The 25,427-nt window shown below is 43.0% G+C and overlaps 1 protein-coding gene across 3 annotated transcripts; it reads left to right on the forward strand.

The window, feature by feature from the left end:
• The first annotated feature begins 1,221 nt into the window (after positions 1-1,221).
• LOC122640820 (GDSL esterase/lipase At5g45670-like) lies at positions 1,222-24,662 on the forward strand. 3 transcript variants are annotated; one of them, XM_043834066.1, is made up of 6 exons: positions 1,222-1,495; positions 1,602-1,726; positions 2,309-2,542; positions 2,669-2,938; positions 18,687-18,689; positions 24,649-24,662. In XM_043834066.1, exons 1-4 carry the CDS (start codon positions 1,234-1,236, stop codon positions 2,936-2,938), a joined length of 891 nt encoding a protein of 296 aa, XP_043690001.1. In that variant the 5' UTR covers positions 1,222-1,233; the 3' UTR covers positions 18,687-18,689; positions 24,649-24,662. The 3 variants fall into 3 exon arrangements, with proteins under 3 accessions (XP_043690001.1, XP_043690000.1, XP_043689999.1); XM_043834065.1 differs by lacking the exon at positions 18,687-18,689 and adding an exon at positions 20,197-20,201; XM_043834064.1 differs by lacking the exons at positions 18,687-18,689; positions 24,649-24,662 and adding an exon at positions 3,734-3,964 and having other exon boundaries at positions 2,669-2,927.
• The last annotated feature ends 765 nt before the right edge of the window (positions 24,663-25,427 follow it).

The following is a 25,427-nucleotide window of genomic DNA, read 5'->3' on the forward strand; positions in this document are numbered from 1 at the left end:
ATGTCTATTTATAGTTTTGGTTTACTAGATCGGTGTGTACTATTTGTTAATAGAAGGTAATCTCGGCTTCATGTAGTCCTAGGTGGGATTCTTTGGATTTGACATGTGTTAGGCTGGTAGTCACGTAGAAAGCATGACTTTGACCTGATCGAGATCTATGGTTAGGTTAGTTAACCGTTCCAGGCTCTCGGAGCGCCGACCTGAGTCGATTATCCCGACCCGAGGTTTTGAGGCTTTCGGTTCGTGCCTTCCTGCACAGCTTTGTTTGACCTGGTCGGTTCGATAGTTGTCCGGTTCTCCACGTGTGGCCTGGGGATTGGTTGAGTCGAACTATGACTCATCAGTAATGATCCACACCACGATGTACATTTTCTTTAAGCTAATGAAGTTTTCTTATCATCACAAAAACAGAAAAAAAAAAAAAAGGTGGGCCGATAAGTTATGCCAATATATTGATACATTCTCAGAATTTAACAAATCTTTGACTATCAAGTCATATAGTAAAACCGAACCGCATTCCCACTCCATGCATATTTAGTCAAGATATCAAGATTGGAAAATGTAGCAAACCTCCTCAATTGCATTAATTGCGCCTACGTAGGTTTGGTTTCTATTAAATTTTCCATCTAATTTCTTTTGAGTAGGTTCATAGTTAATGAGAATCAATTAGATCTAGATACTTAATTGGTCAAAGGTGAAAAAAAGGTAGTTGAGGAAGGTTGGCGTTGGGGAATATAATAAATTGAACTTACTCCCCTTACTACTCCTATTGCAGACAAGACCTTGTAAATATTAAGATGTTCACAGATGCAGTCATCTGCTCTTCTCCTCCTTTAATGAGGTGAGTTATAAAAGCCTCGGAGGCCTCCTCCCGTATGGGACTCAACATTAATTACTAGACACCAATTTAGTTACAACTGCACAAATCACTTTGTACCTTAGTTTGCTGTCTCTCAGGAGATACGAATAGATATAGTCCACAAATCATAGTTGCATTGTGTAGAAGTTTTAAAGTACACACTAGTCCTCGGCAAAGAGTCAACTCATATCATAAAATTTTTCGGTTAGTCAGTAGGTCCTTGATTTTGTAAGTTACACACATGATATCTTTTTCCATATATATAGAGATAGATAGTACTAATCTTTTTCTTAAAGCAATGCTGCCAAAGCCTCATTTATTCCCTTCCACTCTCTCTTCCATCCACTGATTATTTTGCCTCCTTCTTTAACTCCATGATGACTTATGTGGTGAATAGCATATGGGTTTTGTCTGTGATTCTATCGTTCTTTACATTGATGACAGGGATTTCGATTAGAGTCTATGCTGAACCTCAAGTTCCTTGTTATTTCATCTTCGGGGATTCCCTGGTCGACAATGGCAACAACATGGCCCTCCCTACACTGGCAAAGGCACTCACCCTTCCCTATGGGATCGATTTTCCCAGAGGACCAACCGGAAGGTTTACCAATGGACGAACAGTGGTCGATGTTGTGTGTGAGTTACCTATCTCAGATAATTCCGTTTTGATACATTTTAAATAGAATTGCTTTGAGATTACTAGAAACGTACATTAATTGTTTACACTCAATCTGGACTGCAGCTCAACTCTTGGGTTTCGAAGATTTTATTCCACCCCATGCAACTACAAGAGGCACAGATCTACTCAAAGGAGTGAACTATGGATCTTCTGCCTCTGGAATAAGGGACGATATCGGCCAAGAATTTGTAATTTATCTCTAACCCATTTCCTTGCTATGCTGATCTGATATATTGACTACATATGCATTCTGTTAACTAACATTTCAAATATTGAGGCAGCTAGTCAGTAATTCCATATGTATGTCCTAATATTTCTGAGCTCAAGAGTTGTCTCCAATATTATGTGTGTCTTGAATTCTTGTTCCCTTTTCAAAGTTTATCCTGCTCTGACATTTTTGTTGTGGCGATCCGAAAGGGAAATTTTGTGAGGTCTGTGATGGTAGCAGAGGCCTTAGACCGTGGATCGACCTGATTTGGAGAAGTATTTCTTTCTTTTATTGTCTTGTTATGTAAACAAGAGATAGAAGTGGGATTTGGGCATTTTGGTGTTGGGATTTTCTGGAGAGAATTTTCTTTGGGTGTTCTTGAGAGATCTCCATTGTATTTTTTCTTCTATCATATAATGAATCATCTTCAGCTTCGCCCATGTATGTAGCATATCTAATTGGTGTGTGAACCACGTTAAATTCCTGTGTCATCATCCTTGCTTAAATCTGTTTTGTTTCTTCGTGTTTCTTGATGTTTACGTTAACAAATATTAATCCACAGGGTCGTGTGAACGGTTTGGATAGACAGTTAGATAATCACCAGGGTACCGTTTTACAAGTGGTAAGCATACTTGGGAACCGAGATAGAGCGGCCAAGCACCTAGGCCAGTGTCTCTACTCGGTGGGAATGGGTAGTAACGATTACCTTGGATACATGAATCCTCAAAGGAGAAGCCAATACGCACCGGAACAATACGCTGACACTCTTATGCACCAGTATTCTAAACAACTAAGGGTAAGGAACAACAGCTCTTGTAAGGGTATCTTTAGCGTTATTCAGATATTTCCCCCTTCTTATTCCCTTGCTAATGGACCACAATATAATAAATGGGTTATCTTGTTTTTTGTTTTTGGTTCATAGACTTTGTACAGTTACGGAGCAAGGAAGGTGGCCATAATGGGAGTTGGTCCAGTGGGTTATTCCCCATTTGCAATTTCTGAATGTAGTCGTCGCAGTGGTTGGTCATGCGTGGAGATGCTCAACAATGCAGTCCAGCTTTTCAATGCCAGGGTTAAAGGACTTGTTGATGACTTCAACAAGAATCTACCAGGAGCAAGATTTACCTTCTTGAATGCATACCATATCCTTGATGGTGTTTGGAGGAGTTCTTCATCTTATGGTATGTTATAAGTGAAAAAAGGACAAAAAAAATGGTAGGTTCAAATAAATTGTTAACTTGAAAAACTAAGTATCTCTTAACACTATCAATCCTAAAAGAAGGCATTATTCTTCCAAAGAAACAGCTGGGCGAGGTGAGAGTCAGGGTTTCAGGTCTCCACTTAGGGAAGCCAACCCCTGAAAAGAGCCGTAGTATTTGATGCATAGTTCAAAATTTTCGGTTCGTTTCGATGTTTCGGTCAGATTGAGATGAACGAAGTTTTGGAAAGAACCGTATTGGATATTTTGATGTTTAGGAATAACTTTTGGAATATATTTTTGGTTTACATATCTAATTTACGGGAAAAAGAACTTTGTTGGGCAGCCCCTAAGCACTCTCACATGAGGCAGTGAAATGACCACCCAACCCTCCCCATGGATGCCGTGCACACAATCTCATTGGCTCCTGAGCTTGCATAGGGCCATACAGCCTGGCGGCAAACCCTTTGCCTTTATTTATATATTATTTATGGGCAAGAGAACGCTAACTGGTCATGTAACCCCTGAACCAGCGTGGTAGCCAATGAAAGTGCACACAGAGGCTTTGATTTAGATATAATTTTCAATTTCACTGGGGGCTGAATGATTTTTCGCGCACAAAGGCATTGGTTTGTGTCTAGGCACAGGATCCACGTTAATCATGCAACCGGTTAGCATTCTTTTTCCCATTATTTTTTTTTCTTGAATCTTCATTAAGATGTTACTGAGATATGTTAAAAAAATTTAATTAGGATTATTTTAACATTAGTTCTGTGGTGATTTCATCAGGATTTAGGGTGACAAGCACATCATGCTGTGAGAGGGTACGTGACCATTCTCAATATGCATGTATGCCACTTCAAACTCCATGCAGAAACAGGACCCATTATACCTTTTTTGATGCTTTTCATCCAACAGAAGCTATGAATTTGATCATTGGAAGGAAGTATTACAGTGCCGAATCTCCCCTTGACGCTTATCCTGTTGACATCCGTGGCCTAGTTCAGCTATAAACTCGATCTACGTACAATTGAGATTACTACTACGGAGACAATTAAATATTGGAAATAAGTGTTCTCTTCTAATGTAAAGTGGTTTGGTCTCTGAAGTATCACTAGTATAGAATGGGCATATACAGTAGTGGGCAGGTCCTTTGTTTAGTTACTAAATAGAACATTTTGTTTAGTGTGATTTCCTTTGTTGGATGAGGGAGTCTTGAAGAACGAAAGAAAGAGGAAAGAATAGACCAAAAGTTAAGATCAGGATTCCATAAATAAATGAATGAATGCTACGTACCTATATGTCTAATGTTTGCTTCGATGTGTGGTTTGTTAATGCATGAAGGAGCCGCTTCTCCTTATTGACCAAATATTGGATTCCCTCATAAATTTGGGAACCCAATATTTGATCTTATCTTCCATCTCAGATGATTGCCACGAATCAATTGTAATCCATTGTATCCATTGTGTCTATTGTACATACCAAACATAGATCAAGTTATCTTTGTACACTCTATACATCTATATGTACTATGTATTCTTCAATACAATCAATCAAAGAAATCACATTCAATTAAATCCTAGTTTATTACGGTATCATGAGCCTATTCTAGGCTAACGCCTAAAATAGATTCCCTCCCTTTTCTCTCTTCATTTCTCCCCTCAACCGTTCTCTCCTAGTTTCTCATTCCCATCTCCCTGCTCCTTCACCTCTACAATGATGGAAGGCCAATCTGCCACTACTAGAGCTCTCACCACCTTGTCTTCTACCACCAGTCTCTCCACCCCCTCTTCCACATCAGCCTATCATCACCTTTTTCTCAAACTCACCCCCACCAATTTTCTTCTTTAGAGGACTCAGCTGGAACCCTTTCTTCAAGGGCAGATTCTCTATGGATATGTTGATGGCACTCTTTTATGCCCAACCGCTCCTATTGCTGCCTCTCTATGGCTTCAACAAGATGCTTTATTGCACTCCTTGCTCATTGCCTCTCTCTCTCTGAGGACGTTGTCCCTCTGTGTTATAACTGCACCCCGAACTCTAATATAAAAATTGTAATGTTGTGCCATGCAGGCGAGGCAACAGCGTACGCCAGTGAATTATTTACGATGGTTGTCAAGCCAACTCATAAGATTGTCGACCGAAGCACTAGACTCCGGTTGAAGAGAGATTCCTTAACCGAGACTGGGGAAGGTTTGTGGATGGTGATTTCCTAGATTGCCCACCTAGCATTAGTCCCAAAAGCGAAGAGGATCGCAAGGAGAACCCGATGGCCGCTTGCATCAACAAGTGGTGCCTCTGTGCCGTGTGCATTGAAAGACTGTTGTTCGGGGTCCGTGAACTAAGTCTTGATGGACATAGTCCTTATCCTAGCACTCACGTGGTCGGACTCTACTCGAAGCCCTTGAAGTGATGGTCAAAGCCCGTGGCATTTCTCGGCTGATTCAAACTTGATAGTAGGAACGGATCCACGAATGGAACCACTGCTGGTGAGTCCGTTCGATCATCCGTTCAAGCTGTCATAGTTGTTTTGTGTATTTTATGCGTGAGACCCACAACCCCACACTCCGAACATAGTGTCTATGCCCCCCGAGAGTGGTAGGCCCCACTCTTGACCTTTACTTACATTATTGGGCCATGTAGGTGGGCCCACAAGGCTAAACTTGACAAAAAGGTGAGTCTAATAACTTGAGGCCAAACCAAACATGACCTTAGGGCCATTTGCATTAAATAAAACCTTTGGCTTTATTGGCCATTATTCATTCCAACCACAATCGATTAGGGCATTGAAGAGAAGAGAAGGAAACGTGGAGAAGAAGGTGAAAGGTTTGAATGCTTGCTAACTTGGGGGAGGTTTACATTAACTCCTACATTGATTGAGGTAAACACCCTTCTTCTCTCTTTCCCTCTATTCTATTTTGGGTTTGGGAATTCTCTAGGGAATGGATCTTACCTAGGGTTCCACTTGGAACCCAAGGTATGGGCTAAGCTATACAATAAGCCTCACTAGTGGGTTCCACCCTCTACATACAACCCCCATGGAGCCCTATTTGCAAGCTTATTGCTATCTAATTATCCCTCCAACCCTAACCTAGGAATCGATCATGGGAGAGACCAATCCATGGATTTTCCAAGGCCAATGGTGTAACTAGGTGTTAGTGACTTTAGAGAGGGTTAGGATAGCCTCTCCTAGCCCTTGTAGTTGTTGGATCCCAAGGAAAGTGGCTGGGAGATAAAAACCTGTAGAATGCCTGTGTTGCCTTGAACGGATCAACGAACGGAACCAGTTATCGTGCTTCGTTCGTAGATCCGTTCCATGTAAATTGGGTGACATGGCCAGGCGGAACAATGAACAGATCCAAGGATTGATTCTGTCTGTGGTTCCATTTCTCCTGGTAAGACCTCAATACTGGGCAAAACAACGAACAGAACCATAGGATTGATTTCGTCCGATGTTCCGTTCCCCTCGGTAAACTCTCAGTTATGGGCGGACGGACAAATGGACCCAATGGTAGGTTCCGTCCGTGGTTCTGTTCCACCTGTTTGAGCTCAAATGCCTAGGCGGATTCAGGGACGGACTCACCTTGCTGCCTCCGCCCCTGAATCCATTCGTGCTGTGTTTTTAGGAACCAATAACTATTTTGGGGGACTTCCCTTGGGCCCCTCCTACACCTTCTAACCATGTTCACACATCTCTAGGTGATCTAATTAATACGAGGGAGCGTGTATCAAGGCAATCCATAACAATCGCACCGAGCGATACGTGGACAATAATTGAGTGAGTTTGGGCTTTGTTTGGGTTTGCCTATATGCATCTATACATCTAAATAATATTAATTGCATCATTATGATCATGTTTGCATTATTGCATCTACTTCTATTTGATACTGATGATATGGGATATGAAATTCATGTGATGTGACTTGAGTTATACTTGTAAGTGGGTTTCGATGTCGGGTCATCCCGGCATTAGGACCCAGGATTGAGAACTACTATTGCATGTCACGATGGCCTGTATGCGCCATGTTGTGCTGGTACGTGGGTGTTAGATGGAATGGGACTTTGATATACCCGGAATACCTCTTGACACGATAGGAAGCATGTAGTATAACTGTGGTTAGAACTTCGTTCCCTATATTACGACCCTTACCAACAGGGATTTAGGTGTTGGGTAACCAGAGCACCTAATGTCTGTGAAGAGTTGGAGAGGTAAGGTCAGGGGTAGTAATAGTTATCGGGGTCTGCCTTTGGGTGGTGATGGCTATGACCGTTGCGGGCCCCATGGTAATAACTGAGGTTGCATTGTGGTGAACATGGAAGGATCCATGGTTTCTTCCCGAGTTATTGCAATAGCATATATCCATTGACTTAGCATTTGTGTGTTAGGTGGTAATTGAATTAGTAATGGCATGTACCATGGACTATTTGTGTTGTTGTGTGTATGTGCATCCCCATCCCCTCACTGGCTCAGTAGTGCTAACCCCCGTGTACACAATCTTTTTAGATGATGATACAGGTACTTGTTGTCTAATTGGTCTCGAGGTTGAACCCTCGGGATATGAAGATATCAGAATTGGAGATCCGAAGACTGTGATCGAGGAACACAACGACGGATGCCAGTGTGATGATTGTGCCTGCGGGCCTTGGTGATTCTTGGGACGTGGTCCCTTTTTGTTAACTTTTGGGCCTCGAGCCTTGTATAAGCATTTATTGTTATACCATATTTTGTGTAATTATGTCATGGTCAGTCGGTAACGGTAACAGAACTTTATTATGTATCATTAGCCAGTTGAACATACTATAACTACTACCTTTAAACGCTTCTGCTTAAACAATGGATACCTGGGAATATAATATTTATTTCCTTTTTTGAACTCTGATATTGATGAGACATTGATGTTAGTTTAGGACTATGGATTGGGACACTGTATCTGTGATCCTGGTAGCTTAGTGGGATGACGTGTATCACCCTAGTCACCCCCTTAATTATTATTATATTCCTTATTAGAATGGGGGCGTGACACTTTGGCCATAGGCAAACCTACTCGTTATGATCTTTGGACAACCCTCAACAATGCTTTTGGCTCTACATCTGGGACTCGACTGATGGCTCTCCATATCAGCCTCAAGGATTCTATGCAACAATCCGGTGAGACAGTTTTTGTTTTTCTTTGCCGCCTTAAAGCTTTGGCAGATGAGCTTGTAGCCACCGGTCAACCTATCACTGATGAAAACTTCAATTTACAAGTGTATCGGGCATTAAAAATGGAACTCAAGGACATTGTTCCATCTTTGCTCACACAGACAGAACCCTCCTTTTCACCGAGTTCCACTCTTTGTTACCTAGCCATGAATTCTTGAAGAATTCATCTCTTCATCAGGCTGCAACCGTGGCCCCTAATGCTACTATCCCAACTGCCCATCTCACATCCAAGGATAACCCTGATGCCTAGATCCCTACTTCTGGCCATGAGCCTTACTGTGGTCCATGGGGACGTGGTTCTGGCCATTTTCCAAGAGAGCGTGGTCAAGGCCATATGTGGTGCTCTCACTGTCGTCGCAACAATCATTTTGATGCAACATGTTACTATCGCACAAGGGGAACCCTTGTTGCCCATTACACATCCCCCAACCCCTTTCTCCATAATCCATCTCCCCTCCCTACCCCTACCTACCACGGCAACACCCCCCTCTCCTTCCCACCCCCTTACCCCCCATCCGCAGTCCTAACTTGGTACCCTGATATGGGGGCAACACACCATGTTACGCCGAACCTTCAGTCCCTTGCACACTATGATTCCTATGGTGGTAAAGAGCAGCTATTTGTTGGTAATGCTAAGGAGCTGCTAATCTCACACATCGGTTCCGCCTTCATCACTTCTTCTTCATCCTCTATTTCATTTCATTTACATGATGTTTTGCATGCTCCTTGCATTTCTAAACCACTCCTCATAGTTCAAAATTTTTCTACTAATAATAATGCATTTTTTGAATTTTACCCATCTTTCTTCTTGTGAAGGATCGAACAACCAAGAAGTTCTTCTATCCGGCCCGAGTAAGGATGGACTGTGTCTCTTCTCCCCATCATCTTCTTAAATGAGTGCTAATATTACTGCTGGAACAACATTGGATGGGTGACATAGCCAATTGGGCCATCCCCATAAAGACTTGCTTCATCCCATGATTCGCCAAAATAATTTGCCTTGTAATAATAAATCCTTATCCTCCCTTTGCAAGGCTTGTCAATTAGAGAAATCTTGTTGTTTACATTTACCCCTTTCACCCTCTAGAAGTTTATTTCCTCTTGAATTACTTTTAAGTGATGTTTGGGGCCCTACCCATGTTCTATTTGTTTCAGGTCATCAGTACTTCGTCATCTTCGTGGATGACTTTTTCAAGTACATTTGGTTTTACCCAATGACCCATAAATCTGAAGTTTTTAAAATCTTTCCTCGTTTTCAAAATTTAGTTGAACGCCAATTTTCACAAAAAATTCTTTCAATCCAAATCGATTTGGGAGGTAAGTATCGAACTCTCCCCTCTTGTTTGCCTAAATAGGCATTAAACATAGAATTTCGGTCCCCCATACCCATGAGCAACAAGGCTCTGTTGAGAGGCAACATCACCACATTGTTGAAACTGGCCTCTCTTTGGCCATAGCTCTGTTCCCTAACAATATTGGCACAATGCATTTGACACTTTTGTCTATCTAATAAACAGAATGCCCTCCAGGGCTTCAATAGACCTTCCCCCTTTCAAATATTGTTTCACAAGGCACCCAATTACTATTCCCTTCAAGTATTTAGGTGCTTATGTTTCCCCTTTTTAAGACCATATAATAACCACAAAATGGACTACCAATCCACCCCATGCGTATTCCTAGGTTACAGTAATTCTCACACGGGCTATATTTGTCTTTATCGCTCTACCAATAAAAATATATATAGCTTGGCATGTCAGATTTTATGAATCTGAGTTCCCTTTTACAACATCATTCTCCTCCCCTACATCTTTCCCGGCACCTCTACCATTACCTCCATGGGCTATTGCTCCCAACAATTTACCATCATCATCCTAACAACCACCACTACCTCATTAACCTGGTAACCTTCCCTCCCCCCAACTGAACCCATACCAACCATCCCCTCCTCAACCAAACCCATACCCACCATCCCCTCCCCAACCAAGCCCATACCCACCCTCCTCTCCCCAACCAAGCCCACTCCCACCTTCCCCTCCCCAACTGAACACCTCCCCCTCCCCAATGAGGCATACCAGGTCGCTCCATGACCTTTACCTTAACACCTCTCCCACAGCCCTCTCTACCACTACAACCTCCCCCATTGAACCCACTTGTTTCACCTAGGTAAACAAAATTTCAGAATGGCGTACGACGATGACGAAGGAATTTAATGCAGTTTTGAAAAATGGCACGTGGGACCTTATGCCACCCTCTCCCCCATCTAAAAATATTGTGGGCTGCAAATGGGTGTATCGGGTCAAGTGGAAAGCGGTTGGCTCTCTTGTGCATTATAAAGTCCGCCTTGTTGTAAAGGGTTATCATCAACAGTCTGGGATTGATTACATTGAAACTTTCAGTCCGGTTGTGAAGCCCACAACTATTTGTACCATTTTGTCTCTTGCTATCTCTAATGGTTGGACCATGTGACAATTGGATGTTCACAATACCTTCTTACATGGCATACTTCAAGAGGAGGTCTACATGTCTTAACCTCCGGGTTTTGTTGATCCAGCCAAGCCCAATCATGTATGTAAATTATTGAAGTCTCTATATAGGCTCAAATAGGCTCCCAGGGCTTGGTTCACATGCCTTTCCAAGTTCCTTCTTAGCATTGGATACGGATCCCTCCTTATTCATCTATCACCAGGGTGCCAACACCATCTTTGTTCTTATTTATGTCAATGACAGAGTTGTCACAGGGAGTTCCCCAGGTCCCATATCAACCCTTCTTAAGCAACTAGTGGCGGAGTTTGTTATAAGGACTTGGGTCCGTTACATTTCTTTCTCGGGGTTTAGGCTCTCCCCCATGCCCAAGGTCTCCTTCTTTGTCCATCCCACTATATTGGAGATTTATTGACAAAGGTTGGTATTACCGACTGCAAGCCTCTACAGACACCAATGGCCACTTCAATGGCCCTTACAGCTACCTCTAGCACTCCTATAGCTGATCCCACATTATATCGATCCATTGTTGGCGCACTTCAATATGTCACATCAACTCGCCCAGATGTGGCCTTTTACAGTAAACAAGGCCTGCCAATATATGCATGCCCCAACTGAAACTCATTGGATGCTGGTCAAGCGGATTCTCTGCTATTTGAAAGGCACCCAATCTCATGGTCTTTTGATTGATCGCCACTTTGATCTATGGTTAGAAGCTTTTAGTGATCCTGATTGGGCTGGCTGCGGCGATGACAGAAAATCTACCTGTGGATTTGCCATCTTTCTTTGTTCTAACTTGATCTCATGGATATCAAGAAAATAATGCATTGTTGCACGCACTTCCACCAAAGCAGAATACAAAGCCTTGGCAGATGCGGCCGCTAAACTAATATGGCTTGAAACCTTATTCACAGAACTTGGCATCTCCTTATCTGGTCCTCCAATCCTTTGTGCGACAACATTGGCTCCACTTATCTCTCTGCAAATCCAATGTTTCACGTCCGGACCAAACATTGTGAAATTGACTTCCATTTCGTCCGAGATCAAGTAAGGAACTATGAGTTACTGGTCCAATTCATCTTCACAAAAGGCCAACTTGCTAACATTCTCACCTAGGCCCTAGCAATGGCCCAGTTCCAGTTTCTATGTGACAAGTTGATGCTCCGATGCTTGGGACCTTCCACTTGAGGGGGTTGTAGACGTTGGTTTTTTGTCACCCCCTAATTGGCGATGATGACAACGGGACATGGATGATGAATGACGCACTCTCCCTCTTTTTAGACCCAAGATACCTAACCCATAAGACCAAGAACCATGCTAAGCACAAAATGGCCCATTTTAGGCCCAAAAACAAGGAAAAATAGCACTACGCTCCCACGGTGCCGTGGGCGCCTTCCCACGGCATCGTGGGGATGTGTACCAGATTTCCACGGTGCCATGGGGGGTGTGACATCAGCCTGCTGACATCACCCACGACGCCGTGGGTGAGTTCCCCACGGCGCCGTGGACATCTCCCTATAAATAGGAGGGTCCCCTCCCACATTTCCCAAGGAAGATTGGGTGGAGAGACCCTCCCCAAGTGATTCCTAGCCTCTTTTCCTCTCTTTTCACCATCATTTCTCCTCCTTCTCTCATGAGAGTGTGAGTACTTGAAGTTTTCTTATGGCAGACAGATCCTTGGATTGTCCCTCTGAGTATAGAACGCTTTTGCTCCTCGGCATTGTTATCCCATCTGTGCATGGATAACCATCAAAACTCCTTTAGTACAGACGTTATTCTGTCTGTTTATCCCTCTCCAAGTCACTTGAAAGAGCCGTTACTCTGCCGAGAAAGAATCAGCGTCAGTCCATTCGTCTATCTCCCTTGAGCCAGGGGAATATAACCATACAGGTATAATTGCTGTATTTTTGTTGATTCAATGTAGTCCTTTCATATTTCATCATTTTAGTCCATATTTTGCATATATGTAATGTAGTTTGTTATGCTTTAGTTCAATTCATAGCATCTGAATGTAGTTCATAATATCCCCCATCCCCGTAATAAAAAAGAGAGAACATTTGTCCTTATGTAGCATCTAACACAGAGAGACCGGCTTCGGCCGGGCGAGGTGGGTGCCTAACACCTTCCCACACTCGTAACCTGACCCCTTACCCGAACCTTTGGTCGGACCATATGGAGTCACGTAGCCCGATTCCACTCACAACGGGTAGGGCTACACTTAATGGGTCCTAGGCCCTAACCCTAGGTGGCGACTTCACATTATATTAGCATATTTTAATGCATGATCCCAATCCCCTGTTTATCAATATTATACATTGACAATATTATCCATATCCATATACACACACACCGTATATCTCGCGAAACCCTATGTCGCCATATACCATAAGGGCAGAGGAACCCTCGTCCTGATGACCATGGTACTTACAGTGGCGACTTCACTGGGGAAATGGTGGACAAATGTCCACCCGAGGTCAAACTCTCTAAATAGGTGCTATCAATAAATGACAGAATGTTCTCTCTAAACTTTTATAAAAAAAAAAAAGAATAAAAAAAAAATAATAATAATAATAAAATGTAATAAAAAAAAATGTACAAAACAAAATAAATAAATAAATAAATACCATAATATGTTTGTCTGGCTAACCCTTGTGTGTACTAACCGCATCATGCATAGTGCTCGAAGTGAAATCAAACGGCGAGGGTACTCCCTATCGTGCCTTTACCCCTTGGGAGGTGAGGCACGTCATACTAAGTACTCTGAGATCGGATGATAGCCGCTTTCTGTACCACTTTCTTGCACACATACATTACATGTGAACCCCTCTTACCCCCGTAGTTAGTCGTTGGACCCCATGAGTAGTCATGGGTAATTCGCGGCGAAGCTACAGCCCTTGATATTTACTATACGAGTTTAGAATCACTAGTGAGGGTATTCACTAGTGTGATGTGGAGTGCTTTGCCACTCAAAAAAGGCACTAGCTCGATTACTCTGAGTTTGTGTGACCTATTCTCCAAGTATATCAAAAGAACCACGTGCCTACAATTCGCGATCACGAGCGATAGGTATATCGGTTCTGTCAAGGGTGGCCTTGTTCTGTCCTATGGAAGACTACCCATTACATGCATCATGTAGGAAAATAGACCACATATGATTAGGGTACGATACAAACTAACCTTTGTTAGCTGTAAGAAAGACCGAGTTTAGGGTCATTTGACGATTAACCTGGTTTTGATATGAGATGCCACCAAAGATAAGGAATTCCATAGTCCAACGATGGTCCCTCAAAGAAAAATGGAAGTCCACTTCCATATAATGGAACTTTACATGTCCCCCGAAAAAAAAAAAGAGGGCATCACATTTTGACTCCAGACATAATCGTCAATAACCCGGTAACTAAGATCTTTCTTTTGTTTGTTTGTTTTTTTTTTTTGTGTGTTCGAAAATGCTTGGACAATGACGGCATTCAAAGTTTGGTCTCAGAAGGAGTCTGTTGAAACTCTGATGACCACTCCGATTACTCGAGTCGAATAAAATAATATGAAACAAATGTTATAAAATACCAAAAAATCATAAAAACTCAAAAGGAAAAAATGACAAAAAATAAAAAAATAAAATTCTTTTTTAGCCTTCTTAGGGTCTAAACTAGGTATTCTTCTCTCTTTTGTAGAAGCACGATTTCGTCCTTATCCATTTGGATCTGACGCGGCGAAAGGTTGACTCGAGCCAACCCACCATTCTTCTCAAGATCCCTGATTCCTTCTTATTCTTCTAGTTCATCTTCTGAGATATCACTTGTGAGTAACATGAATCCTCCGGAGGACCACTTGTCTAAAATTCACGTCGAAGATCGAGTGGATAGACTGCAAGTAGACATGGCCGAAATGCGGCAACTCATGGCACAACCAGTTCAGTCGGTCAATGAACTATCTAAGGGTGGATCCATAGCTGGACCAGCAGAGCAAGAAGTCTGAAAAACTAACCCCGTAACCCTCAAGACTCCAATCATCATACCAGTTGAAGAAGGGGAAGATAGCCGCCCTATGGACCCTCCTGAGACTGAACGGGAGAGGAAAATGAGAGAAAAAGTAGCCGAGTTGGAAGTGGTTGTCAAGGGCAAAGTCAAAGAAAAAGATGAAGAAGACCTGGTGTTCTTTCCCAAAGGGAAAATCCTTGAAGATTTCAAGTGGAAATTGGATAAGTTCAACGGATCGGGAGATCCTAGGGCTCATCTCAAGATTTTTGCCACCATTGCCAGATCATGGGGACTTTCTGAAAACCAAATGGGATAGGCGTTCTTGTATTCTTTGGCCGGATCTGCTTTGAGGTGGTTAACCCAGCTTGATCACACTCAAATCCAGTCATGGGCCTCTGTGGTTAAAGCTTTCACTAAGCAAAATTCGTACAACACCGAGATGGATATTACTCGAAGAGAATTTGAAACCTTGAGGCAAGAACCAAGTGAAGAATTTTCAAATTACATCATGAGGTTCAGAGAGAAGGCCGCAAAGATGTGGAACCGCCCCACTGAGGAGGAGCAGGTCGAGATATTGTTAAAAAATTTATACGGGGAGTACCGTGAGAAGATATACTACCAACATATCAAGACATTTGATGCTCTTATGACAATTGGGAAGAAGATTGAAGATAAGATCTTTAAAGAAAGGCAGAATCAGGGTATGACCCATGAAGCATTAGGAAGCTATTCGGCAAGGAAAAGCCCAAGAGCTAAAGGAGGAAATACTGTAGGGACAAGCAGCCCGGCAGTAGAAGTCCAGGTGGTAGCCGCAGGATCCACCCCTCTTGTGATCCAAACTGAATCTGAAGCATCCAGGAGGAATTTTTACTTTGAAGGAATGACATCCTTGTTGTTATTCACCAAGCTCAAGAAGCAGGGAATGATCAATTCAGTTCCTCCTAGGCCTGTGGATTTAAACAATCCACCTACCTGGTATAAGCCCAATCTGTACTGTCATTACCACGACCAACAAGGCCATCATTCGGATAGATGCCTATCTCTTAAGCATGCGATCTAGGACTTGATTGACGAGGGCAAAATTGAACTTCAGAAGAAGCAGCCGCCAAATGTCACCACAAATCCTCTACCTAACCATGGAGTAAACATGCTTCAAGAGGATGCCAAGCAAGCAGATCCTACTACTTTGATTCATCCAGTCGGGAAGAGGAAGCTAATGAAGGCACACGTCTACATAGCAATGTTGACCAAGAAACTTACCAAAGAAAAAGAACCATAGATTCGACAAGAGGTGTCTTAGGAAGTGGATCGGCCCGTTCCCCTTTCTATCATCCAAAGTCAGAAGGTGCCACATAGGTAGAATACCAGATACCTACATGGAAAATCTCACAACCACTAGTGAAGGGGACCTATTCCCCAGAGTCATCTATAGGGTTAGTAAACATGTTGCAGGAAGAGACACCATTCCAAGATCCTACTACATTGATCCAGCCCATCCCGTGGTATTTAGGAAGAGATGAGCAATCACGGCAAGCACGGGCAGAAAGGATGCAGGTTTGCATTTACTGCGCCGAAACCAACTGTGACGGAAATATCCAAACAGGCGGGCAACCATGTGACCAAGGCAAAGGTATAGCATCCATCAACCTGCTTCAAAAGTTGGACTTCTTGGAGTATGGATTAGAGGGTCTTGAGACAATGACACCATTGTGCAAGTATGGTTTCTCATCATCCGAAATATGTCACCTGGTTCCTGAAGAAGAAGAAGGGAATGAAATCATCAGAGTCACACCTCAGCTCCTTAAAGCAGTCTCAACACTGGCTATTGGACAAGCTTTGACCGAAGAAGTCTCTCTTATCCATATAGGGGGGGATACTGACAACAGCTCAGATGAGGTAGACGATCGAGAAATCCACGAGGGATGAATAGAGTATGCCAAGCAAAGTCCAACAATGGAGGACGAAGGAGTAGAAGCGATGGATTGGGTAAATAACATCGAAAGCGATGATAATAATGACCCTACCAGCCTTATTCAACCCATATCATCAGATGAGGATGAAAGTAGAGATGATGAGGAGATATCATCTCCAGAGGTCCCCGGAGGCGATTGGACGGTGTCCAGAGAAGATTTTGCGTTGGAGCATGAGCGCCTTCTACCAGGTCGCAGATATACTCGATGTTTCCACCAATACTCAAGAGATCCTGTACATGGCTACTTCTCTATTTCCAGATCTGGCGTGTAGTAACTTCGCAGCATGTTGCAAGAGCTTGGTGATGCCAAATGAGAGCGATGTACTCGCTCGAACCCTCCATGAGCTGAAAAACATGACTTGGTTAGTCAATGCTTTGGCCTGTGATCTGTTCGGAACTCCTCCAGAAAACCTAGTCTTGTTTTCGGATTCATTCTCCTATCCGGATCCATCCCGAAGAAGTGAAACATGGGATGCATGGATCAATGATATCAGCCTCAGAGAATTTTAGATTGACCCCACCAGAGGTATCTTTCCTATGGACATCGATGAGGAAGGGGAAGAGCCATTAGAAGAAGAACAATCATCTGAAGAAGATGAAAGTGAGAAAGAATCTGCATAAGAGGAATCCAATAATGAAGTGTCCGAAGGAGAAGAAGAAACGGAGGATGAGGAACCTTGGCAACCAAGGACGCGTCTGGAGAAGTATGAGAACATTTGTGGACCTGCGCCATGGGACTTATCATTTTAGGTGAACAAGATCCACCGAAATGTGGATAAAATCCAGGAAATACTCATGAGAATGGTGGTCTTGGATGATACGTACCAGGAGGAGCTTTAATAGCTGGAACCTGTTAGAGAATAGTGGGTGCTCCCTCAAGTAATTCGTCATTTGGAAAACTCTGTAAAGCTAACTTTGGCCTTGGCACAAGACCTATGTGGGACTCCTCCCCCGTCTCCGTATCAGGGTAACAGAGAATACCATGCGTGGGCAAGAGCACATGACGATTTCTATATGTGTCATGTCAATGAGGGAGGAACAATAAATGACCCAACAGGGAACATCCACCCAGTTATTTTAAGCCCGGAAGAGAGGTCCGAAAGTTCAGTTTCTCAAGGAGAAAAGAAGGATCATAACTTCTATAAGCCATTGGCGGAAGCAAGAAAGATGTACCAAGTGGCTTCGAAAGCCTTTCATGCCATTAGCCAATTGATACCAGGAGAATCTCACACAAACCAGCAGGTTGCTGAAAAGCAAGAAACCTTATCAGGAATCCTAAATCAGGCCCGGAAGTCTATTGTGGCCTTATCTGGTGAAGAAGGTAAAACCCGAATTTGTCCCAAGGGTCCTCTTATCATTACTGATAGTGACGAAGAAGATGGAGACTTTTGCCCAGTCCTATTGGTCATCAAAGAAAGAGAGTCAGATGTGGCAGAAACCAGGAGTGGCCGAAACTTCAAGAATAAAGAGTTGACAATGGAAAAACATTGGTCTAGCCAATCAACGGCGGTTGTTGAGCCAGAAAACCGAGTACTAGACCAATTGAAGAAAGCCCAAGCTAATATCTCAATCTAGGGATTATTAATGGCGTCACCAACCCACCGAGAAGCTATTTTGAAAGCTCTTACCAAGGTTCAAGTGCCCATAGAAATGGGGCCTGAGGAATTATCTCACATAGTGGGGGCCACTTATGCCATTCAGTCACTCTTTTTCTCAGAAGAGGATTTACCCCCAGGAGGAAAGAATCACAACCGAGCACTTTACATTACGGTGGAATGTAACAAGAATCAGGTCCCCCAGGTTCTGATAGACAATGGGTCCGCCCTCAATGTAATGCCCCTCAAACCATCAGGGCATACGACAATTCCAGAAGGGAGGTAATTGGGATTCTTACCACCAGTGTCAAGATTGGACCAGCCTGCTTTACCATAGACTTCCAAGTCATCGACATTCAAGCATCCTTCAATATGTTGCTTGGAAGACCATAGCTACATTCAACAGAAGCCCTAGTATCAAGTCTTCATCAAAAGCTGAAGTTCATATATGACCAGAAAGTAATTACCATCTTTGGAGACCCAGAGATGGTACACACTTTGGTCAACATTGAAGTAGGTGGTTAATCCTCGCAGGAAGTGCAACTGGGTGGGTTTGAAATTGGTCACATTTGTACTACCTCTGCAAGTGAAGAAGATCAGAGTCTAGGGAAATTCCTGACGATATGGAGCGAGGCCTCTGTAAAGATCATAAAAAAGATGAAATATTTCCCTGGATTAGGATTGGGAAAGAACCAACAGGGGATACCGGCATTCCCGGAGATACCAACCAATGCCAACCATTGTGGATTAGGGTTTAACCTGAAGAATCCAAGGAAGAAAGCCACAGGACAGAGGGACAATGTAGCGAATGACACGCCATACTTCAAGACTCTGAACGGGTACTTCGTGAAAGAGGGAGAAGACTTCCCTTACTATGGAAATCAAGAACCATGGTTCAATCAAGAGCAGGGCAAACGTCTACTAGGACTTGAAATATTCTTTAAGAACGAAGTGGACTGGATAGCCATGGAATTGGACCAAGCCAGCAAGAAGGAAGTCATAAGGGATCAAGGGATCGGCGAGCTGTTCGAAGTGGCGGTGATCATTGAAGAAGAGGAAGAAGGACCGGCACCACATCTTCTCATACAACCTCTCCAAGGATCCATAGCGAATTGGGCAAGAATGATGGAAGATTTCCATATTGATAAGTCTGAAGTTGTAACCAGCTCTAGCATAGTCTTGTCTAAGTCTGTTTCTGAGTCTGTATCTGAGTCCGATGGAAATGTCTAGTCCATTGGGTCTGTCTGTACTCTTCCCCTTATCATGAATGAAATTGCTGATTCTGAGTATGTTTCTTCTTCTTCTTCCTATTCTTCTGATGATGATAATGTCTTAGAACATCGTACTCTATTAGAACAATTGGAATAAAGAAGAGCTCAACCCGTCCGAGAGGACACCCACCCCGTAAATATAGGGACCAATCAATGCCCTCAAATAATCAAGATTGGTGCTTCTCTCAACAATGACGAAACATCCCAAATGATCTCTCTCCTCAAGGAATTTGAGGAAGTCTTCGCCTGGTCCTATAAGGATATGCCCGGCATCGATCCAAAGATTGTGCAACATGAACTACCAACATATCCGAAGGCTCGCCCAGTCAAGCAGAAGTTAAGAAGGATGCGGCCGGAATGGAGTGAGAAGATCAGAGAAGAAGTCATCAAACAATGAAATGCAGGATTTCTCTAAGTAACCCAGTACCCTCAATGGTTATCCAATATTGTCCCAGTCCCTAAGAAAGATGGGAAGGTCAGAATGTGTGTGGATCAGCCCGAAGGATGATTTTCTGTTACCCCACATTGATATTTTGGTAGACAACACTGCAAGCCATGCTCTACTGTCTTTCATGGATGGTTTCTCAGGATATAACCAAATTAGTATGTGCCCGAAAGACAGGGAGAAAACTACCTTCACCACACCCTGGGGTACATTTTGTTACAAAGTAATGCCTTTTGGGTTGAAAAATGCTGGGGTAACATATCAAAGAGCGGCCACGGCTATCCTACACGATATGATACACAAAGAAGTAGAGGTATATATCAATGATATGATAGTCAAATCTATTGACCGACAAGGCCATTTTGCAGCTCTCAGAAAGTTTTTTGAAAGAATCAAAGAATATAAGCTAAGGTTGAACCCTCAAAAGTGTGTGTTTGGGGCCAAAGCAGGAAAATTACTGGGATTTCTTGTTAGCGCAAGAGGGATAGAAGTGGACCCTGACAAGATAAAAACCATCACAGAAATGCCACCACCCCGGACAGAAAAAGAGGTACAAGGGTTTTTGGGCCACATCTAGTACATCAATAGATTCATATCTCGGTTGACATCCACTTGTGAACCTATCTTCAAACTCCTAAGGAAGAAAGAGCCGAAAGAATGGAACGAGAAATGCCAAGATGCCTTTATGAAAATAAAAGAGTATCTACTTTCTCCTCCTATAATTATCCCTCTAGTGTTCGGTGAACCTTTGGTCCTATATTTGTCAGTAGGAGAACCAGCGGTCGGATCAATGATGGCCCAAGTTGGCAAGGCGGATGGAGAAGAGCATGCAATCTACTATGTAAGCAGGAAATTCCTCGAGTATGAAACTCGATATGCTCCAGTAGAGAAGACATGTACATCTCTGGTTTGGGTAACTAAGTGCCTGAGGCACTACATGGTGTCACATCCCATCAGGTTGATCTCTCGAATGGATCCAATTAAGTACCTCTTCGAGAAACCAGCATTGACAGGGAGAATGGCTAGGTGGTTGTTGCTATTATCAGAATTTGACATTACTTAAGTCAGTCAAAAGTCAATGAAAGGGCGGGCAATCTCTGACCATCTAGCAGCATTTCCCTCAGATGATGATTCCCGAGCAATAGAGGACCTCTTCCCAGATGAAGATTTGCACTCCATAGAAGCCGAACCAACTAAAAGGTGGCAATTGTACTTTGATGGAGCCGCTAATCAAAAAGGATTTAGTGCAGGGGTATTATTGATAACTCCAGAGGATTTTTACTTGCCGATGGTCTTTAGATTGGAATTTAGTTGTACCAATAACATAGCAGAGTATGAAGCTTGTGCTATTGGGTTAGAAATGGCTCTATCTGTCGGGGTTGACAAAATTAAAGTTTACGGAGATTCCTCCGTTGTGATTTGTCAAACACAAGGAAAGTGGAAGACTAAGGATGAGAAGCTGAAGCCCTACCAAGTTTATCTGGAACAACTGACGCAATGCTTCAAGGAAGTTTATTTTGAGTATCTACCCAGGGACAGCAATCGGTTTGCCGATGCTTTAGACACTTTGGCGTCCATGGTAGAATGTGATACTCGGGACAAGATCCTGCCCTTCCTAATAGAAAGAAGGACCCTCCCAGCATATGGAGAACCAGTCAATACACTCACCGAGAATGGAAGGCCTTGGTATGCTCCAGTGGTTGACTACATCAAGGAAAGGAGATACCCTAAAGAGTTTTTAAAAAGAGAGAAGAGGCATTTGAGAAAATATGCTACTCAATTCATCCTCCAAGGAAACTTGTTGTATAAGAGGTCTTATGATGGTACCCAACTATTATGTGTAGATGAGGATCAGGCTCAAATCATTATGGAAGAAATCCATCAAGGAATATGTGGACCACATATGAATGCAAAGATGCTAGCCAAGAAAATTCTCAGGATGGGATATTATTGGGTCACTATAGAAGCTGAATGTGCTACCTTCGTAAGGCGATGTCATAAATGCCAGATATTTGCCAACATCATTCATATTCCTCCGACAGAGTTGCACTCATTAAATGCCCCTTGGCCATTTTCTACCTAGGGAATTAATTTAGTTGGTAAAATAACTCCAAAGGCTTCAAATGGACATCAATTCATGTTAGTCGCCATCGACTATTTCACAAAATGGGTGGATGCTCAATCTTATGCAGTTCTAACTTTTGCCAAGGTGGCAAAGTTCATAAAAGAGAATCTCATTTGCAGATACGGTATGCCGCAACAGTTGATTTCAGATCAAGGCCTGCATTTCAGGGGAAAAGTGGAAGAACTCTATAATCAATTTGGCATTAAAAGGCATAAGTCTACTACTTATCGGCCACAGACTAATGGAGCAGTAGAAGCAGCCAACAAGAATATGAAGGTCATATTGTAAAAGATGGCAGATACACACAATGACTGGGCGGAGAAACTTCCACTAGCCTTATGGACATATCGGACATCCATCCAAACCTCTACCAGAGCTACTCCATATTCTCTGGTATATGGGATGGAAGCCGTATTGTCGATAGAAATTCAGGTCCCTTCTCTTCGAGTCTTACTCGATAGTCAATTACCAGAAGGGGAATGGGTAAGGGCTAGATACGAAGAGCTCAATCTTCTGGATGAGAAAAGGATGAAGGCCATGGACAATCTCAAGAAATATCAGCAAAGAATGGCTAGGGCATTCAATAAGGGTGTCCGTACTCGAAGCATTGAAGAGGGAGATTTGGCCCTTAGAGAGCAACGAGCTCCAATCCACGACCCAAGAGGAAAGTTCCGACCCAATTGGAGTGGACCCTACAAAGTCAAGACCATATTGCCAGGACAGGCGGTCCAACTCTCTGATCTTGACGGAGAAGATCTTCGGGGATTGGTCAATATGGACCAGCTAAAGAAGTATTTTGTCTGAGATATGTGAAGCAATTTGAACTACGTTTGACCTGATTCCTCCGAAGAGATACGTAGGCAACTTGATGTATTCGGGTACGGTCTCAAAAAAAAAAAAAGAAGAGAGGGCATTGTATTGGTTTCCTCCCATAAATTCCGCTAGCCAGTGTCCCTTGCACATATGAGTAAATCTTGCCATTTGGCCTTCTATTCCTTGACCTAGTTTAGGAGTAAAGTCATCTAGAGCTGGTTATTAACAAAGGATTTATTCCTTCTGAGTCGCAAAATGCTAACCCAATCCTTGATGCAAGAAGTATGAGGGGACCAAAGAAAGAAGGACTCGACGAACAGTTGCGTCTGTGGACTCTCCGGATGAATGTAGACGAGCCTTCACTTAGAGGATCACCATCTGATAGTATTGGGAAGGATTGGTTGCTTCAAGCTCCATCATGATTTACTAAAGGAAGTGTTGAAGTGCTGGAACCCCCAATTGCATGCGTTTCGCTTCGAAAAAGTCTGGCTGGCTCCGACCATTGAAGAATTTTGGGCTTGCATGATGTCACCCCCTCGAGGAAAGTTGTTCCTCCCAACTATGAAGAAAGAATAGCTTTTCAAAAATTTGGGAGATTTCTTTGCCATGAATAAGAAGGAGTTAAAGCAAGTTCTCAATTATGATAAGGTGGATGCGTTGAAAGTTGTGAAGATCTTCAACAACAATGGATTTGAAGAAGAAAGACAGATCTGACGCAGAAAGTAGGCGTACTTATTCTGTATGATTGGGAGGTTCTTCTTAGCATGTCCAGGAAAAGGCATGTCTCCAATAATTACAGAAGTGGTTAGGCAAATTGAAGAAGGATGCGACATCGCTCCTACCATTTTAACAGAAACATTCAAAGGGTTTGATACCATGAGTTAGTCTCAGAAATACGGAACAGACTTCCTTCATGGATCTCCGGCGGTATTCCAAATTTGGTTGATGGAAAAACTAAAATTGGTCACACCAATTCCGTGTCCTCACCTGCGGCCTATGCATTATCAAATATAAAGGGAAAAGTTAGAATTCCACAAGGTCCAAGACTGGAAGGAATATTTGGAGGAGAGAGATGTCCAAGAAATCCAATGGAACTGCCCTTGGATGAAGGCCGAGATAGAAAATTAGAAACATCAGGGTACAATTATGTGAGATTCATGGGTTTAACTCACACCAGTTTTTATATCCCTTCCTTAGTATCTCCAAGGCAGGAACAACCTAAGATGGAGAATTTCAGAACCCCAGAGATGTGACACAAGAAGTGGTGATTCTGTTATCCAAAAAATGTTACAAATAAGTGATATCAATTTGATGTTCCTATCTTTACTTGTTTGTCTGTCCTTTCTCAATTTCTCTGTCCTTTCTCATGTAATGAAACCATTTACCAATGGAATTTGTGCTTCTAAGGAAAGGGATGGAGTCTCATGTGCATTTCAGAGAAAGAAATATCCAATGAATTCATAAACAATTCGTTTATGTGTACAAAAAAGGAAGAAGAAAAGTGTACATAAAAATTGCACCAGTATCCATACCAAAATGTATAAACAAAAAAAGAAGAGGGGAAGGAGTGTAAATGTACATAGTTGTAGCAATACTTCTAAATAAAAAAAAGAAAGGAATAAAAACAAAAAAAAAGAGGAGCGATCATGACTCAGGGGAGTAATCGTCAACATCCAAGCCTTCCCCCTCTCCGCTTTGGGACGCTATCAGGGCATCCCTCTAGACCTCAACCCGCGTAAGGTTGAGCTACAACTGATCATTTGCAAGCCTGAGTCTCTCAATCTCTCTCTGGCAATGGTCGAGCTCAACCCTCTAAAAAAAGAAAGAGAGAGAGGAAAATCAAAAGATAAGCAAGAAAAAAAAAATAATAAGAAAAAAATGAAATAAGAAAAAAAAAAGAAGAGAGGGGGGGAAAGAGACGAAGCATTACCATCCTATGGCCCGCGTCCACACGCGAGATGATCGTCTCATCCATGCTCACCATCATGCGCCTCATGTCGGCGTATCGGCTCGCATCCACCTAAACCTGATAATCATCCAAGATGTCAAGAATTTGAAAAATAATGGATGAAGTTACGAAAGTTGGATGTGCTTACCCCATCATAAGGAAGAGGGAGGCCTAGGTCCATGTCTGCAGCCCGAGGAGGTGGTAAGATGACCTCAACCATCCCAGGCTTGTGGTGGCGAATAAGCCACGAATGATACCCTGGAATGTGGTCATCTCGACCAGTAATCCATAGGGCTGGAACCTCTCCAGAAGGCCCAACACCTGACTCCACCTCCCCTACTCGGGAGGCACGAGAAGAGCTCCCACCACCATAGACCCCTGAATCATGGGGCGACCTGGAAACTGTCAAGAAAAGAAACACATCAGGATAAAAGCCAACTTAACAATCTGAGGAGAAGAGGGAAAAATGGAGAAGATCTTACCTGAGGTCCCTCATGGGTAAGGGGGACGCAGACTGTCTCTCGGAGAAGGAAGTCGGTATAGTCCGTCTCGGCTAGCACCAGCCTAGTCGCAGGCTCACCAACCCTCCAGTGCTCGATCTCATCCAGATCCCTCAAGGCTGGCTGATGGACCCGAGCAGGAGGAGGGTAGGG

The sequence above is a fragment of the Telopea speciosissima genome, chromosome 9 (assembly GCF_018873765.1).
Source record: "Telopea speciosissima isolate NSW1024214 ecotype Mountain lineage chromosome 9, Tspe_v1, whole genome shotgun sequence".
Lineage (NCBI taxonomy): Eukaryota > Viridiplantae > Streptophyta > Magnoliopsida > Proteales > Proteaceae > Telopea > Telopea speciosissima.

Bases quoted from the DNA above. Each gene is read 5' to 3' on its own strand.
- LOC122640820 (XM_043834064.1), top strand. From the start codon at position 1,234: ATGATGACTTATGTGGTGAATAGCATATGGGTTTTGTCTGTGATTCTA. The intron at 1,727-2,308 runs GTAATTTATCTC...ATTAATCCACAG, and splicing joins ACGATATCGGCCAAGAATTT to GGTCGTGTGAACGGTTTGGA. The intron at 2,543-2,668 runs GTAAGGAACAAC...TTTGGTTCATAG, and splicing joins AGTATTCTAAACAACTAAGG to ACTTTGTACAGTTACGGAGC.